The sequence below is a fragment of the Kockiozyma suomiensis genome (assembly GCF_038497685.1).
Source record: "Kockiozyma suomiensis strain NRRL Y-17356 unplaced genomic scaffold V2V93scaffold_4, whole genome shotgun sequence".
NCBI lineage: Eukaryota > Fungi > Ascomycota > Lipomycetes > Lipomycetales > Lipomycetaceae > Kockiozyma > Kockiozyma suomiensis.
Genome location: NW_027117667.1, coordinates 441,931 through 457,640, shown reverse-complemented (window position 1 = coordinate 457,640; position 15,710 = coordinate 441,931). Strand labels below are relative to the sequence as shown.

The 15,710-nt window shown below is 46.5% G+C and overlaps 9 protein-coding genes across 9 annotated transcripts; 6 read left to right on the top strand and 3 right to left on the bottom strand.

The window, feature by feature from the left end:
- Window positions 1-17: 17 nt before the first annotated feature.
- Window positions 18-1,473, top strand: V2V93DRAFT_366526 (uncharacterized protein). Its single transcript, XM_066909334.1, has 2 exons — window positions 18-302; window positions 368-1,473. Exons 1-2 carry the CDS (start codon window positions 114-116, stop codon window positions 1,385-1,387), a joined length of 1,209 nt encoding a protein of 402 aa, XP_066766971.1. The 5' UTR covers window positions 18-113; the 3' UTR covers window positions 1,388-1,473.
- On the bottom strand, window positions 1,400-2,948 carry V2V93DRAFT_344384 (uncharacterized protein). Its single transcript, XM_066907863.1, has 5 exons — window positions 2,664-2,948; window positions 2,540-2,609; window positions 2,264-2,479; window positions 2,075-2,194; window positions 1,400-2,006 (listed from the first exon to the last, which is right to left on the bottom strand). Exons 1-5 carry the CDS (start codon window positions 2,853-2,855, stop codon window positions 1,534-1,536), a joined length of 1,071 nt encoding a protein of 356 aa, XP_066766970.1. The 5' UTR covers window positions 2,856-2,948; the 3' UTR covers window positions 1,400-1,533.
- Window positions 2,949-3,076: 128 nt separating this feature from the next.
- Window positions 3,077-4,586, top strand: V2V93DRAFT_366516 (vacuolar membrane protein-domain-containing protein). Its single transcript, XM_066909333.1, has 5 exons — window positions 3,077-3,424; window positions 3,483-3,599; window positions 3,653-3,956; window positions 4,022-4,035; window positions 4,088-4,586. The coding sequence occupies exons 1-5, from the start codon at window positions 3,297-3,299 to the stop codon at window positions 4,281-4,283; spliced, it is 759 nt and encodes a 252-aa protein (XP_066766969.1). The 5' UTR covers window positions 3,077-3,296; the 3' UTR covers window positions 4,284-4,586.
- A 116-nt stretch (window positions 4,587-4,702) lies between these two features.
- On the top strand, window positions 4,703-5,502 carry V2V93DRAFT_366512 (uncharacterized protein). The gene is made up of 3 exons (XM_066909332.1): window positions 4,703-4,914; window positions 5,013-5,095; window positions 5,157-5,502. Exons 1-3 carry the CDS (start codon window positions 4,810-4,812, stop codon window positions 5,209-5,211), a joined length of 243 nt encoding a protein of 80 aa, XP_066766968.1. The 5' UTR covers window positions 4,703-4,809; the 3' UTR covers window positions 5,212-5,502.
- Window positions 5,503-5,596: 94 nt separating this feature from the next.
- V2V93DRAFT_366511 (BAR domain-containing family protein) lies at window positions 5,597-7,093 on the top strand. Its single transcript, XM_066909331.1, has 4 exons — window positions 5,597-5,864; window positions 5,956-6,038; window positions 6,171-6,213; window positions 6,268-7,093. Exons 1-4 carry the CDS (start codon window positions 5,727-5,729, stop codon window positions 6,916-6,918), a joined length of 915 nt encoding a protein of 304 aa, XP_066766967.1. The 5' UTR covers window positions 5,597-5,726; the 3' UTR covers window positions 6,919-7,093.
- An 8-nt stretch (window positions 7,094-7,101) lies between these two features.
- Window positions 7,102-8,176, top strand: V2V93DRAFT_385133 (uncharacterized protein). Its single transcript, XM_066912228.1, has one exon. It carries the CDS (start codon window positions 7,140-7,142, stop codon window positions 7,683-7,685), a length of 546 nt encoding a protein of 181 aa, XP_066766966.1. The 5' UTR covers window positions 7,102-7,139; the 3' UTR covers window positions 7,686-8,176.
- V2V93DRAFT_366507 (alpha-2-glucosyltransferase Alg10) lies at window positions 8,081-9,882 on the bottom strand. The gene is made up of 3 exons (XM_066909330.1): window positions 9,643-9,882; window positions 8,856-9,588; window positions 8,081-8,803 (listed from the first exon to the last, which is right to left on the bottom strand). The coding sequence occupies exons 1-3, from the start codon at window positions 9,724-9,726 to the stop codon at window positions 8,172-8,174; spliced, it is 1,449 nt and encodes a 482-aa protein (XP_066766965.1). The 5' UTR covers window positions 9,727-9,882; the 3' UTR covers window positions 8,081-8,171.
- On the top strand, window positions 9,807-11,221 carry V2V93DRAFT_366505 (uncharacterized protein). The gene has a single exon (XM_066909329.1). The coding sequence runs from the start codon at window positions 9,868-9,870 to the stop codon at window positions 11,176-11,178; it is 1,311 nt and encodes a 436-aa protein (XP_066766964.1). The 5' UTR covers window positions 9,807-9,867; the 3' UTR covers window positions 11,179-11,221.
- V2V93DRAFT_366504 (armadillo-type protein) lies at window positions 11,187-14,685 on the bottom strand. Its single transcript, XM_066909328.1, has 2 exons — window positions 14,564-14,685; window positions 11,187-14,499 (listed from the first exon to the last, which is right to left on the bottom strand). Coding segments are annotated over exons 1-2 (3,165 nt in total). The 5' UTR covers window positions 14,565-14,685; the 3' UTR covers window positions 11,187-11,335.
- Window positions 14,686-15,710: the final 1,025 nt, after the last annotated feature.

Below are 15,710 nucleotides of genomic sequence, written 5' to 3'. Positions count from 1 at the left end.
TTTTTCTCACGTCCCAACCCTCAGTACTAGGAGCTTTTTGGAGTGATCTAATACACAACAGTACACTTCACAGTATCTTCACAGTATTTATAATAGCTGGTCGTTTACCTAAAATGAGTGACAAGACATTCTCGTTGAAAGACCAATCTCTTAAATTGGACACTGCCGCGGATATTGCTCCTTTCATTGAGAAGTTGGAGCAGATTGATGGCGTTGAGGCAGTTGATCTGTCTGGCAACACTTTTGGTGTGGAGGCATCCGAAGCTTTGGCTAAAGCGTTGAAGACAAAGAAGACTTTAAAAGTGCGTTAGCCTAATTGATGTGGCAATCTACTACGATGGTTACTCTAACACAATCCTACATATAGGAAGTTAATTTTGCCGACATGTTCACTGGCCGCTTGAAAGACGAGATCCCAGCCTGCTTGGAGTTTTTGCTTCCTGCGCTGTTAGAACTCCCGGATTTAATCAAGATCAACCTCTCCGATAACGCTCTTGGTCTGTCTGCCGTCGATCCTCTATCAGATTTCCTATCAAAGCATACGCCACTACGCGAGCTGATCCTTGCCAATAACGGATTCGGACCTCTAGCCGGAGCCAAAGTTGCGTCAGCTTTAGAGGACCTTGCAAAAGCTAAGGAAGAAGTAAAGAGTCCGTATGCTCTCGAGACGGTGATTTGTGGCCGCAACAGATTAGAGAATGGAAGCATGGAAGCTTGGTCTGCTTGCTTTGCTGCCAACAAAGAGATCAAGGAGATCAGATTATATCAGAATGGAATTAGACAGGAAGGCATAGAACTACTTCTCACTTCTGGTCTTTCCAACAGTAAGAAACTTCAAAAGCTAGATCTGCAGGACAATACATTCACTGTTAAGGGAGCTCTTGCATTGGCAAAGGTCATCCCCAATTGGGCAGATGAGCTCATCGAACTGGGAATTGGCGATTGCTTACTTTCTGCTCGTGGAGGCGTTGTCCTCGGCCAGGCGCTCATAGATGTCGGAAGATTTCCCAAACTTGAGACTTTAAGATTGCAGTACAACGAGATAGACGCTGAAGGCGTGGAACTTATCACAACCGCTCTTCGCAATACGATGTACAATCTCAAGAAACTTGAGTTGAATGGCAACAAATTCTCAGAGGATCATCCTCTCGTTGGTAAAATTAACGATCTTTTTGAAGATCGTGGGTTTGGAGAGCTGGACGATTTAAGCGACATGGAAGAAGACAGCGAAGACGAGAACGAAGACGAGAGCGAAGAAGAGGAGGATGAGGATGAAGCTAGGTCTGAGGCTCTAGAGCGGGATTTGGATGGGGCGGAAAATGAGGAGGTTGCAGAGGAAAACCGCGACGATGAAATTGCTGCAAAGATGGGCACTTTGTCTATCTGAATGTCTTAAGGAGGCAAGATTGAATGTATTATAACGGTAATTAATAAATAATTAAATAAACATAGCACTGAGGTAGTGCAGTTAGACACAGTATGAGCAGTCGTAGCAAGATATATTCAGATACCATTAGAAGGAAATCTTAGCTTTTAAATTTCAGTCTCAAGTTCATCACCAAAGTAATACACAAAACCGAGACCTTTGAATGACATTCCTTTTAATTCTACCCCAGTTAAAAGCTTATCCTTTTTGAGCCACAGTTTTTCCAACCATCTCTCCAGAGCATGAGACTCAAGCGGAACTTGAGCAATGGGAACTTTTTCAACGTGTACATGAAACTCCCAAGATTCAGCGCGGCCAAGCAGGATATCCATCAGTGAAGGAGCTACATCGACACTGCTCACAGACTCACTATGGGAGGCATTTTGCGGCTGACCAGGAACGTGTGAATCTTGAGAATGAGGGATTGGGTCAGACTTTCCAATCTGGGATTGGAAGTCAGTAGATTTAGAATTGGTAACAGAGGACTGTCCGGTTTCTGGCGACTGGTAAACAAAAGTGACATCGTATACAAGGTTAATTCCAATTCTTCCAATAAGATACTGAATAGAAGGAACGGCAGCTGCAAGAAGCCTTAGTCAGAATAATCTCTTTGACATATTTGACGTGAATTATTGATTTAACAAGAACCTTCAAATCGCGGATAAAGACAGTGTCTGAAAACAGGTAACCCATTAAAAGCGCAGAAGCGTCTGTGTTCGTAGGCCACATCAGCCGAATATCGGACAGATTCAGGAAATAATGCAATCCCTAAAATCAATCAGCAGAATTAGCTTAATATATTGCTTGCTTTCAGTCTCGATTAGTGATATTTAATACAATGATAACCGTCCTGAAGAGACCCTAGTATATGTTCTTTGTCTTCTTCGGACTTGAATGTCCAATCTTGAGCAACCCATAAGCTAGAACATATCCATTTCAGAGAAGGAATAGAAAACAAGCCATGCCAAGTCAAGAATCGAAGTCTGCCAGACATGCGATAGAACGAAGACAAGGCATGCAGAAGAATGTAATCACCAATTGACTTGTGGTTGCCTATACACACCACAAACAAGTAAGTCACCTGAGTTTCTCACAGAAAACAGCAGTAATTACAGATTAGTATGGCATTTGCTTGCAGATCTAGCACATCGCCGCTGAAAGAAATGCTGACTTTCTTGATCGTCTATTGCTGGTTAGTCGCAGTTTCAGTAAGAACGAGCTAGATCAGATCAGCAACCTGATATATATAAAGGAAGTATCCCCATAAAGACGCTACGATCACTGTCCGGATCGTGTCAGATAGCTGCGGCCACCGATGATCAGTCCATTGCAGACAAAGCATCGCCAAATTGGTAAATATAATATCGACAATAGCGGACACGGTCGTTACCGCTGATTTTGCATGAAATTTTAACGAAAACAGACCCATGACTAAAGAAAATACGAAAACAGAATGGTAAAACTCAGAAATACGAGTGATTGATTCCGCGACAACAGAAAAACAGACAACGATTTTCAAGTCTCTACTGTTTACGCGAGCTGCACTTGCACATTACGCGTTAAAAAACCGGGCTGTGGCGTGTGGCGTTGGTGTGTGGCGCACGCTTGTTATCGCCTCCAGAGAACTCGAATGAGACGGGCAAGTCCACGCACAGCTGACTGTTTCTTATTGCGTGCGATAGCAAGAAGCAATAGAACATTAATTGTGCTACTGTTTTTGATTATTGTTGTAGTCTGCAGCAGTATGAACTGTGATTAGGACTGATTTGTGCTTATATATCACATATACTACGCTCGCTGAAGGGACTAAGTCAGTCTCTGACATTTGTCTTTCTGGTCTTTTCAAATCTCACGATATAACTTTTTTAAAATGGACAATCAGTGCAAGCTATTGGGACCCTTTGCCCTTGTTGTGCAGGGTGCAATGGGTGGCCTGGCAGTGCTGTCGTTAGTATACAAGCGATACAAGGAAGAACCCCGTCGGCCAGTCATTGTTTGGTAAGTGTCTCATTCGTTGCTTAAGCGCAAAGAAAATCTATCTAATATAGTCTTACAGGACTTTTGACGTTTCGAAGCAGGTTCTGGGTGCCAGTGGCATACACGCTATGAACTTATTTTTGGCAATTCTGTCGAGCACAAAGGAAGAAGATGCGCCGACTAATCCTTGTAATTGGTAGGTCTTTTTTCGTGCTTGCCTTTTTCTAAGCCTTATTAACTCAAACAAAGGTACTTTCTCAATATTCTGCTAGATACCACAATTGGGGTGCCCATGCTTTGGTTCTTTTTGTCCATGATTTCAAAGGGTGTGGAAAGCCTTCGTATTCCTGGCACACGCTCAGGCGACTACGGAAATCCGCCTCAGTTCAACTGGTTTTTGCGACAGGCTGTCATGTACTTTCTTGGCCTGAGCTGCATGAAGTTTACGGTATATGTTATGCTTATAGTAATGCCGTTCTGGGATGACCTAGCCGAATTCCTCCTTGCGTGGACAAAGGGACATGAGCGAACGGAGGTATCGTTTGTTATGCTGGTACGTGTATTTTTGTTTCGTTCAAATAATTCCATCAGGAAGTTACTGACGTGACAATGCTACAGGTCTTTCCATTAATGTGAGCTTAACTATGAATCCGCTTTTAAGAAGTAAATACTAACTATGTATAGTATGAATATGATACAATATTATCTTGTTGACTCAATCATTAAATCTCATGATAAGAAGGTTGTTTTTAGAAGACCGGAGTCTCTCCACTTAGACGAAGATGTTTCGAGTCTCAACGATGGAATTTCCAGATTTCAGGACGAGCCTATTGATGACGATGCGATTTTGGTGGATACTGCAAGTGAACGTGAGCGGTAATGAGACTGTGAAAGCGAGACGAGAGTCATGAGTATGATATCCGGAACGCTACAGCTGGTGAGATTGTTGGCTGGTGAATACATTTGTTTTAGCATAATGATTTCAAGCTCATTATTTGGAGACAAAGGCAGATGTGGTCAACTGAATTGATAGTATTATTATAGAGCTGGGATCGGCAATTTTTGGCTGCAAATATACTGGTATACTAGTAAATCAACGCATGTTAAAAGTTATATCATCTTCGAATGATATATGCAATAGTATTGTAGTTATAATATAGCATGTGAATAGTTTTTAGGACCCACTACGTTAAAGTAGTTTAGTCATCTTAATGTACGTCATATACGTCATATACGTCATATCTAGTCTACACGCACGCTTTCATTGAGAAGCGCATGTCATGTGTCTTTCTGGGGACTCGCGTACCATGGCATTCGCCTTCATTGTCCTCTCTAACTTCTAGAGCACTAGGCTATCAAAAGAGGCTATACTATTTTTAAAATATATCTATTCTTAATATTCAGCAATGAGTACCAATCAGCCCGGTGGATATAATGATCCGCTGGCGCAGGTGTGGAGCAACAAGCTCGTTGGGAAAAAGATCACCAATTCCGGCCCATCTTCAGATACGGTATGTTTTTAGTATACTTTGCAAGTACTTAAATTGCTCGCCGTCTATTATGATGTCGATACTGGGAGAAAGAGGCTAAAAAGCATGCAATTTGGCAGAGTTTCCCCGAGTCTGAATTACCTAATCCTTCGCGTGTGATCAAGCCTGGTATGTTGACAACTATGGATTTCCGGCCAGAGAGGTGAGTGTAGATGCTTATTTAGCTTTTAGAGAGATGTTTATTGACGTGTACTGTTGTTTAGAATAAATGTCACCGTTGATGAGTCGGGAATTGTGAAGCATGTCAGAACCGGTTAGACTAGGTTTTAAAGAGGATCCTGTTGTTTGAGTAGAGGAATTGTTCAAGCGACTCAGAGAATCGGGGCATTAGGCCTACAATGTTCTAGTACGACGACAGTGAGAATGACACTAAATGATCTTCTGACAATATTGAAGCTGCAGTTTAAGGGCGGAGAATTATTTGGAGAATTTGTATGACGCGTTGATTTAGATGTACATTCTGTCACGCTCTTAGCTTCTACATTATATATCGAGTGATTGGTAATATTGAGTATGCACAAATAAGTCGCTGACAATAGGCCACTAGTCGTAAGCAAAGCACTACAGTCTTGCTCAAAGCTGACAGACTATCCTAACTATGTTGCTAATCACTTACATAATAGAGGTTAGGGCAGAAAATAGTGCAGCATCACACGGTTTTGTCGCGCGTGCGTACGTCTCCTCTGCTGGTACCGCAAAACCTCGCCTGAACATAGTCAGCAATCATCCCACAAGACATTGTCATAGCTGCAGATCAACAAGAATTATTAAAGATGAATCCGTTTAAGGAAGGAAGCTTGAATATGGACTCGGTGAATCAGAGCTTGAAGGGCATTACCTCGTCATTTTCCCCCTTTGCGCGTCGCACGGGTCGACTCATCCAGGAGCGCCTTGGAAATGCAGATGAGATTGTGAGTTGCTGAATTACATGGTGTCTACTATTGGATAATTACTTGAGAAGATAAAAGCAACAGACTGAACTGACTCAATTCTAAATGTTAGACTGAGCTCCCGCAGGAGTACGTCGAACTCGAGAAGCGCGTTGATGCGCTGAAGGCTGTGCACACCAAGTTGCTTGCAGTTACGTATGTTTTTGACAAATGATTTGACTATAAGATGTTTTTGATCTTTTTCTTGGATGCCTGTTCTCGAATTCGGTTAAATTGACCGATCGCTTTTATCAATTATCGGTGCTAACGCGCTTGTCATGCATGCAGTTCCCAGTATGGCCACGAAGGTTACGACTACCCGCCCAATCTTGTACGTATTGGCCTTCTTCTACAATTTGGTACATCATTTTAACGAAATCATCAGAGAGAATCTGTCATTGATCTGTCGCGCAGCGTGCAAGAGCGTGTCCAGACCTTGGCTCAGGCCTCGTCTGCGGCTGAGGCACAGGCTGCCTTGACTTCTTCGACTACCAAGTCTGCTCCCAAGACTTTTGCTCATGCAATCTCGCGTGCAGCACTTGCCGCCTCGCACCAGTTGCCAATCACCGATCCTCTCGGAGTCGCACTCGAGAAGTACGCCGTTGCAGAGGAACGCGTCGGTGAGGCGCAGCTGGCTCAGGATGCATTGATCAGCTCGCGTTTCAACGCTTCGTTCACGACTACGCTCAACACGAGTCTCAAATTTGCCGACCGGGCACGCAGAAAAGTGACTAACGCACGGTTATCGCTTGATTCGGCCAAGACGTCGGCTCGTAATGCGAAGCCCGAAAGGCAGGATGCGGCGCGCGTTGAAGTCGAACAGGCTGAAGATGAGTTTGTGGCTGCGACCGAGGAGGCCGTGAGCGTGATGAAGAACGTGCTTGACACCCCCGAGCCGCTGCGCAACTTGACTGACTTGATTGCCGCACAGCTCGCGTTCCACAAGGCCGCGTACGAGATGCTGAGCGAGCTGGCGCCTGAGGTCGATCAGCTTCAGGTCGAGCAGGAGGCTAAGTACCGTGAGGCTGCTCAGTAGAGTGTTTTAAGGGTGAATACTGAGATTTCATTTTGTTGATTTGTGTTTTATGAACCGTACATATACATGACATTTGTTGGTTTTCTTTGCAGTTCTGCAGGTTTTATAGTAGTCTTGAAATAAACCCTAAAATGCAACGCCGCAGCTCGATCGGCGTAATAGAATATTAAAATAACAGCATATTGTATCTTCGTTAACATAAAAGTACTTCTGATAAATCAATGTCACTCGAGACTGCGCACCGCGACAGGCTCGTGCGACTACTCAATATCTCAATTCTGCGCGATGACACCGAAATTGCTCGTCGAGCTCTGGCGCTGCTCCTGCGCACGCGTGCTCCTCCTCCACGAACCCGCTCCGTCACGACACATACCCTGGCGCCTTTCTGGACACAAATGCTCGCAGTCGCGCGCTCTCCGCGCGAGAAATCAGTGCTGTTGGAATGGCTTCTTGTGTCTTTAGGAGCATACTTGCGACTTTCGGAAGCAAAGCTTGCGGCGTCGGCCACGAGACGAAGAGTTAGAGACCTCGCAGATTCGCTTTATCCGGCGCTCGTCGTTGTCTCTATAGAGCGGGGCGAAGTACTCCGAATCGTTGATCGACTTGAGGAAGTTATGCTTGAATGGCCGTTTAGTGAGGATGCGAGGTTGAGACGATATTACGGTATGGGATTGATATCACTTGGACGCGTCGAGGAAGGTGTAGCGGAGCTTGAAAAACTTGGATTGGAGTACGATCCAGATACTCTTATGGGCGATTTTGACTAGAGATTGGTGATGGTACTACTGATCTACTCAAGATCAATCAGGAAATTGTGCTGCGAGATTCTCCAATTTTGTTCCAATTTGGAAATCAGTTCAGCTACTGCAAACTTTGCAAGTTAGTGTACGGCCGCTGTTACTAGCCTACTGGATTGCCAATTTCAGGGAAGCATATATTTTGCGATAAATAGCAGGCAGCAGAGTCTCAAGTATTGATACCTCAACCTCCGATAAGCACGGCTACGACTTTACATCGATTTGATGCAAGGTTTTGATGCGTATTGTCGTGTATCAGCCAATACTATCTGAGACAAAGGGCTGTTCAGTTCGATGGCTCGAAGTCAATAGTACAATGGGTCAATAGTACAATGAGTGTACTAATTCAATAGAGGTCTTTGGGATACATGAACGCAATCATAGTTTATATTATCATCTATGCTATGTACATCACTTCTTCTCGGCTAGCAAATTCTCTATTTATAAAGATAAGAACTACCACATAAATCTCTGCTTGACACCAGGCTCCTGAGACCACTCAAATGTCTTCCCCAGAAATAACCCAATTGTGCAAACATTAATAATCAGATACCAAACAAGCTCACACCATTCTCTAACCTCCCTCTCCTGCTTCTTCTCCTTATTTTCGTCCACAGCTTCACTAGCAGCAACTCGCAGCCGCCAGACAAAATACGGTACGATATAATATCTGCACTCAATGAGTGGACTGGGCACCAGCACAGCCGCACATGCTCCGACAAATGCCAGCGCCGAAACAAAGCGCTCGCGGCGCCAGGAACGCACAAAAACTATATACATGCTGACGACGTATGCCGGCGCGAGAGCATAGCGAGACCAAGGCGTGCGATTGATTATTCGCCGCCAGACGTAGAACGGATAGTGTCTATTGTCAGCTAACAAAAACGGATGAGCAATTGTTGTAAACTTGATGGCCAGCGCAAAGAGGCTTGTTGTGGTTATGAATGCAAAAGGATGATGAACTAGCAACGCTGTTAGAGTGCGCGATAGCTGAGGAAATGTAGTTGGTAGCGCCAGGATACAGGTGAAGACTGAAAAGTAAAAAAGCTGTGGAATATGCAGTCCCGCCACATGGTTATCCTTATCTCCTGCTCCTTGTTAGTACCAGCGCTGATTAAAATGATCAAACATGACTCTTACCTAATGTAATTCCGCCGTTGTACAGTACAAACGCAGCAAAGACAGTCCCCACCACACCATATCCACCAACAATACGCCAAAACCGCCTCCGCTTAACATCACTCCGCATCAATCTCGCAACGGCTCGCCTGACTACAGTCAAACATACATCGATGACATCAAATGCCGAGCCGATGGCATATACCGTGCGGTTCGGAGCAACAGCATCATCCGCCCGCTCTTTGCCTTTCTCATCAGGGTATACAAGCAATGCAAGTAGCTCAGTTAAAAATGCGTACAGTACCCACACAATATTTGTCTGTCTAAGGCAAAGGTTGCAGAGACCAACAGCTGTTTTCACAAAAATGACTGGCAAGGCGGTAGACGATGAGTTTGCAAGTGCTACTGACAGCAAAGCAAAAATCGTCGACCATACATCTGTGTAGTATAGAAACCCAAAAAAGTAAAAGGTAGGAAAAAGCTGCAGCATTACAACTGTACGCGCACTGAGCCTACCTCGCGGATGAGTGACAGATGACGAAGGCGAGGAATCTGGAAATAGCCGTAGCACGAGTGGTAGCGCAACGCACACGCCAAAAACGTTCACTCCCCGTAGAGATATTGTCGAGCATTTAAGATAGCGTAGTAAAGCTTTTGAGAGATAATATAGTCCCGGTGGAGTAGTGATCTTCGGATCCCAGGTGTAGTCATTCTCGCAGTACCTCTGTGCCTGAGGTATGTGAAAGACCTCGTCCTGCATGGCGAAATTAGCATCTATAACCACAGACAATATAAATATAGTAGATACCAAATACGGATCAGGAACCGCCTTGTTCACTGCCACCGCGACGAGGCAGGACAGGCCACCGATGACTGCACCAAGAGTGTCCATTGGCGATTGATCGAGAGACAAACTCGAGAGCCGCACAGAATAAATACTACGGCTGATCTCAACTCATCTCGATGGTAGCCCACTCCCACACATTAATCGCTCTCATATTTCTCTCCATCAATTATATCCATAGGACGTCAAATGGAGATAATCAACCAGCTAACAGCACAGAACGTCCCACAACCTGAGAAAATCGCTCAACTTGAAAGCCTTGTCGCGTCACTCTCAGACTCTGCTTCTCTACAGTCATTCCTCACGGGCGTTCTCGCTAATGCCTCTTCACTCGGCCTCGTCGTCACCCGGCCAGTAATAGCATCTTATGTAGCTCGAATTACGAATCCGGATATATCAGCGGATGAGGCTTTACTTGAACAGGCCCTCACAAGCCTACAACCCGTCATCGTCTCCTTTGAAGAGCAAGACGCATTGATTCGCGACCGTCTTGCTACACTCTACGAGTCACAATCGCGGCCCACAAAGGCAGCCGCTGTTCTGCGCGGCATCAAAACCGACTCCGGGGCACGCATTATCTCCGACGAGTATCGCGTCGCTGTCGCTGTGCGCATTCTTCGCAACTTACTCGAAGACCTGGATAGCGACGACGTTGACGCCGACATCGCGAACGACGACGATGATTTAGCCGCGGCAGAGCGCGTTATGCTTGCAGATGATATTATCAACAAAACAGCTGCAGTACTGATACGTGCTGAAAATGTTGACGCTGCCTCGCGATTACACTTCAAACTTGCTCAAGCCCGTGTGTTTGAAGCTCGTAAACGATTCCTCGAAGCGGCAGCAAAATACTACGAACTCTCGCATCAACAAGACTCGGTCGAAGCAGACGATCGACTAGTCTGTCTTTCTGCAGCTGTGTCTTGTGCTCTACTCGCACCCGCAGGTCCCGCTCGCGGCCGATTACTTGCTTCGCTCATCAAAGACGAGCGTCTAGCTGACGACGCACTTGCAGGATTCGAGCGCTCCCTTCTTGACAAGCTCTTTTTCGATAATCTCCTTCCCCGAGCCGAAATTTGCAAGTATCTTGCGGGATGTAAGCGCAAAATCCCTAGAGCTCACTTAATCTCCTACGGCGCCCCTCTCCAGCAACCAAATGACTACGAGCGCGATTCGGTTCTCGATAAAGCTGTCACAGAGCACAACTTACTAGCAGCTTCCAAATTATACTCCACAATCTCCTTTTCCGAACTTGCTGAATTACTGAATCTTACGCCAGACTCGGCAGAAGGGTACGCGGCAAAAATGATTCAGGAACGGCGATTACGTGCAGTAATCGACCGCGTCGACCAGATCATATACTTCAACAATATCCGTGACGATCACGATCGCAAATTACTTAAACAATGGGATGAAGAGATCTTGGGGGTGTGCTTACAGCTTGAGGACGTCGTTGGGCTCGTGCAGCAGTCATATCCTGACCTGGCTATTGCTTTATGATACAATTATTAATATATAAAATCAATATATATTCCTTAACAAAATAAAAAACTGCAAGTCTAATCTTTTAAAAAACCTCCTCTCCAGCTTCTTATTCAACATAAACACATCAAATTATCAAAAAGTAAAATAATATCAAGAACACAGAAAAAAACACTTAAAAATCTTCATCAGAAGAGACATAGGCATCACCCAGTTTCTTCTTCTTCAACATACGCTCTTTCTTCTTCTTTCTCAGCTCAGCAGCACTAAGCTTCTTGGCCTTCTTGACAGTCTCAATCTTGTTACCCATGGCATCAAACTTCTCCTCCTCTTCGCCTTCTTTGCTATCAAGACGAGGACCGGCACCCTGTCCCTGAACCCAGTTGTGACCCGATGGAGTCATACGTCCGTCAAGCACAGCCCAGACTTCCTCAGTCAAATCTTTGGTGAACTCAGCAGAGTGAGTGATGATAACAATACCACCAGCGAAACCCTTGAGAGCCTTCGACAAAGCTCCCAAAGAGTCACGGTCAAGGTAGTTGGTAGGCTCGTCAAGGACAATCAAATGAGGACGCTGCCATGTGCAAGCAGCAAGCACAAGCTTGACTTTCTGTCCGCCAGACAGACCACGGATACGCGAATGCGAGACAAGCTCGGCCTCAAGACCCAACATGGCGCAATGAGCTTCAATCTCCTTACGAGTCAAAGGACGGAACTGTCCAGAAGCGAGAGCCTCCTTCATATCAACCTCGGCGACCATCTTGGCGTGAGTCTGGATAAGCTCGTTACGCGGAATCCACGAGTTATCAGCAGTAAGCATAGGAATCCAGCGCTCGTTCTTCTGGCCGATGTTCTCGCCGAGAACGAACGAACACTCATACTCATATGTGTTCTTGAATTTTCGTCGGCCATTGACGGCAACGACGCGACGGGGAGTGCCGTCGATCTTGTAGATGTGGTTCATAGCCTGCTCGTCGTCCTCGTTGATGATACGGTTGGCACGATCCATAGTCTCACGGTCCTCACCGGTCTGGAAACGCCACTGGATATACTCCGAAGGAGTCTTGTCAAGGTGCTGGTCAATGTGGGCAAAAGCGTGCTGCTTAATGTATGCGATACGGCAGTTCTCGTGCACGTAGACCTCACCCTGGGTAGGCAAAAGCTCACCAGTCAAAACGTTGATCAAAGTAGACTTGCCGGCACCATTGGGGCCAATGACAGCAATACGCGAAGAAAGCGAGCACTGGAAGGTAATGTCGCGAATCTGGGGCTTGGAAGTGCCTGGATACTGGAAGGTCATGTTGGAAACCTTGACAATAGCCTTCTGCTTGGTCTTGACACCCTCGAGGAAACCAGGCTCGGGGAACTGGAACTCCATCTCGGAGGCACCAAGTTCATAGTACGACTTGGCAGTAGGAACTTTCTTGACAAACTCGGAAAGGTTGCCCTTGTATTTCTTCAGCTTGAAACGCTCGTAGTGGATGATGAACTCGACAACGTGGTCAAGGAAGGCAGAGTCGTGCGAAACAATGATCGAGGTAATTCCGCAAGTGTTGAGGTAGTTCTCAAGCCAAGCAACGTTGACAGTGTCAAGATGATTGGTAGGCTCGTCAAGCAGTAAAATATCAGCCTTCTTCAAGACAGCACGGGCAAGCGCGAGCTTCATCTTCCAACCTCCGGAGAGCGAGGTAATGGGCATCTGGATCATCTCGGAAGTGAAGCCAACATCAAGCAAGGCCTGCTTAACGGATTCCTCACTGCTGTCAACGACAAGAGGGTCAGTGGCGACGAATTCGAGAACGGAGGTCTCGGCGTGCGATCCATCAATGTCGTGCTCGACGTAAACGGTCTTACACTCCTCCTGGGTAGGGAATCCCTCGACTTGGCCATTAGCAATGGCGCGCATAAGCGTCGACTTTCCAGAACCGTTGGGTCCACAAAGACCGTAACGACGGCCACGCTTGAGACGGAGAGCGGTACGGTTGAGCAAGATCTTGGCACCATATGCAAGCGAGAACTCGCAGTTGCAAAGATCCTCACCTTCCTCCTCCTCTTCCTCCTCGACAGCGGAGCCAGGAATGTTGGCGATGGACTCCTTGCGGAAGGACTCGACGATAGTCTTGGCCTCATCCTCGTGCAAGAAAGCAGTCAAGTAAGGAGTGATAGTCTCAGTCCAGGTGACAGCCTCGTTATTACGCTCATCAACGAAAGTACCGGCAATGGCGGCAACATACTCAAAGATAGGAGTGAACTTCTTGTCAACCTTCTTGTCCTTGAGAAACTTCTCAAGGGTGCCAAGGCAGACCTTGACGTCACCAGCAGTGGAAACCTCAGGGATCTTGCCATCCTTTACGTCACCAACACGGGTAAGAGTGTTCAAACCACGGAGGGTAACGTCACGAGCCTCAGGGTCGGCAATGTTGTCGTAGTTGGCCTTAAGACCGGGCATAAGCTTGGGCAAGAAAGGAGCAACAACTTGGGGGTCTTCGACGAGCTTGCACATGTTGTCGATAATGACGGCAGCCTTACGCTTGATGGTAGTGTCACGCTCAGCAAGACCGCGCGAAAGCAGGGGAACCATGATGGAGAGGGTACCAGAGGTGACCTCCTGTACGAAGGTGGTGGCACCAAGAGCGTGAACGGTCTCAGGGACGTTCGTGGGCTTGGCAATACACTCAATGAGCTGGGGAATAAACTTCTCAATATCCTTGTTCTGAATAGTCTCGGTGGCCTTCTCCATGGCGGCACGAGCAGCCTTCTTGACATCGGCCTTGGTGTCCCACATAGCCTCGGAAAGCAAGGGGATGAGCTCGGGCATGCGGAGAGCGACCTGGCCAGGAGCAGCGTCGACGAGGGCGACAATGGCGTTGAGAGCGGCTACCTTCTCCTGCCATTTGGGGGTAGAAGAGACGACCTCAGAGATGAGGGGAAGAATGTACTTGACCGAGTTGGGGTTGATAGCCTTAACGACAGCAATGGTGACTGGCTCGGCGAGGGCCTTGACGGCAGGGACCTTGTCGGAAGCCTTCTCGAGGATGGACGGGGTCAGCGAGACAATGAAAGGCTCAATCGAAGGAGTGAACTGCTTCTGTGCGACGGCGGCGATAGCCTCGAGGGCGGCCTGTCTAGCAACGGGGTCCTTCTTGGACGACAGAGCAGACTTCAGCTTATCAGTGACGGTGGTGGGCACATCGTGATCCTCGACGGGTGAGCTCAACAGAGTGGCAAACGAAGTCGCAAACGGAGCGCGCTCCTCAGGGGTGGCGGCAACAGTGAGCTTGGAAAAGATCTCATTAAGAGCCTGAACAGAGGCCTTTGCCTCGGCGGCAGAGTCGGACACTAGATACACAAAGTCAGCTGCTGCGTTGGACATTTTCTCTGTCAATAGAAACACAAAACGTACTTATTAACTGCTGTCTGAAAGAATCACCGAGTACGGTGCAGCAGGAAAATATGGGAGAGAGAAGGGGAAAAGGAGGATAGAGAAGGGGAGTGAGAGGTGAAGAAAAAGTGAAGGAGCGGGACAGCCCAATTTTTACGCTGGAAAAAAATTTCAGCCGCGTGCACACGACGTCGTGTTTGCCACTGCCATAAATCAATAGCACATATTATTTTTATGCAGCAACACCTCAAATCGCCACTCACTGTGCCCTAGCCCTATAATTAATGTCAATGAGCTGTGGCTTTGCTGGTCAATATGCTCTCGTATACAATAGTTATGATCTTTGTGGCTACTTATAGAAGTATGATATACAATAGTGATGGCGTATACTTATAATTCAACCATATCCTTTAGTTGCTGAACTGTTTCTATTTCGTTGTTAATGCTACTGTCTTCCCCGTGGATACCTTCACTTGCCGAAACCACAAACAGGTTGCGCTCGGTATGATCCTTGAACTCGGCCACGGGGCGATAATCGGTCGCAAATTGCCCTGTGTGCAGTATTTTGCCAACTGATTGATTCCATTGATATCGTTTTCAGCAAGTCTGAGTGGAAGCTGACACCGTATCTCTGAGCGCGCTTTCTTGAGACATCATTAAGGGCCTTGAAAATGTAGCATAAAATATTGGGATAAAAAAAGGGGCTGGCTTCATCATCTCGACCTCGGGAAAACCCCCAAAAGAGGATATTTTGCCACTTGGTTTCATTGTATGTAGAATTGAGAGCACAATACCGACTGTAGCAAGACGAAAGCGACCAACTTTTGTGTGCGAACCTTGGCTGAATCGAACGTCTGATATTCATACGATTGTTAGAATAGGCACAATTTTTGGAACACAGCCTGTACGAACTCTGGTAGACAGACACCTGCAAGCAATTGTCTGTCGTATCAACTTTTTTTGAGTAGACAGAGAAAATTAATTATTGCCACCCCAAACATATTTTTCAATAGTATGGATACTGTGACCCAATTGCACGCAATCCACCTACGACAAACTCAGTCTTTCAAGCCATTCAGGGTCTCCTCTTTCTTCGACTGCACGCAATCTGTCGACTAGAGCAGCGATACTAGCCAGTGATACTAGCCATAGTAAAAGTAGTTTCCTC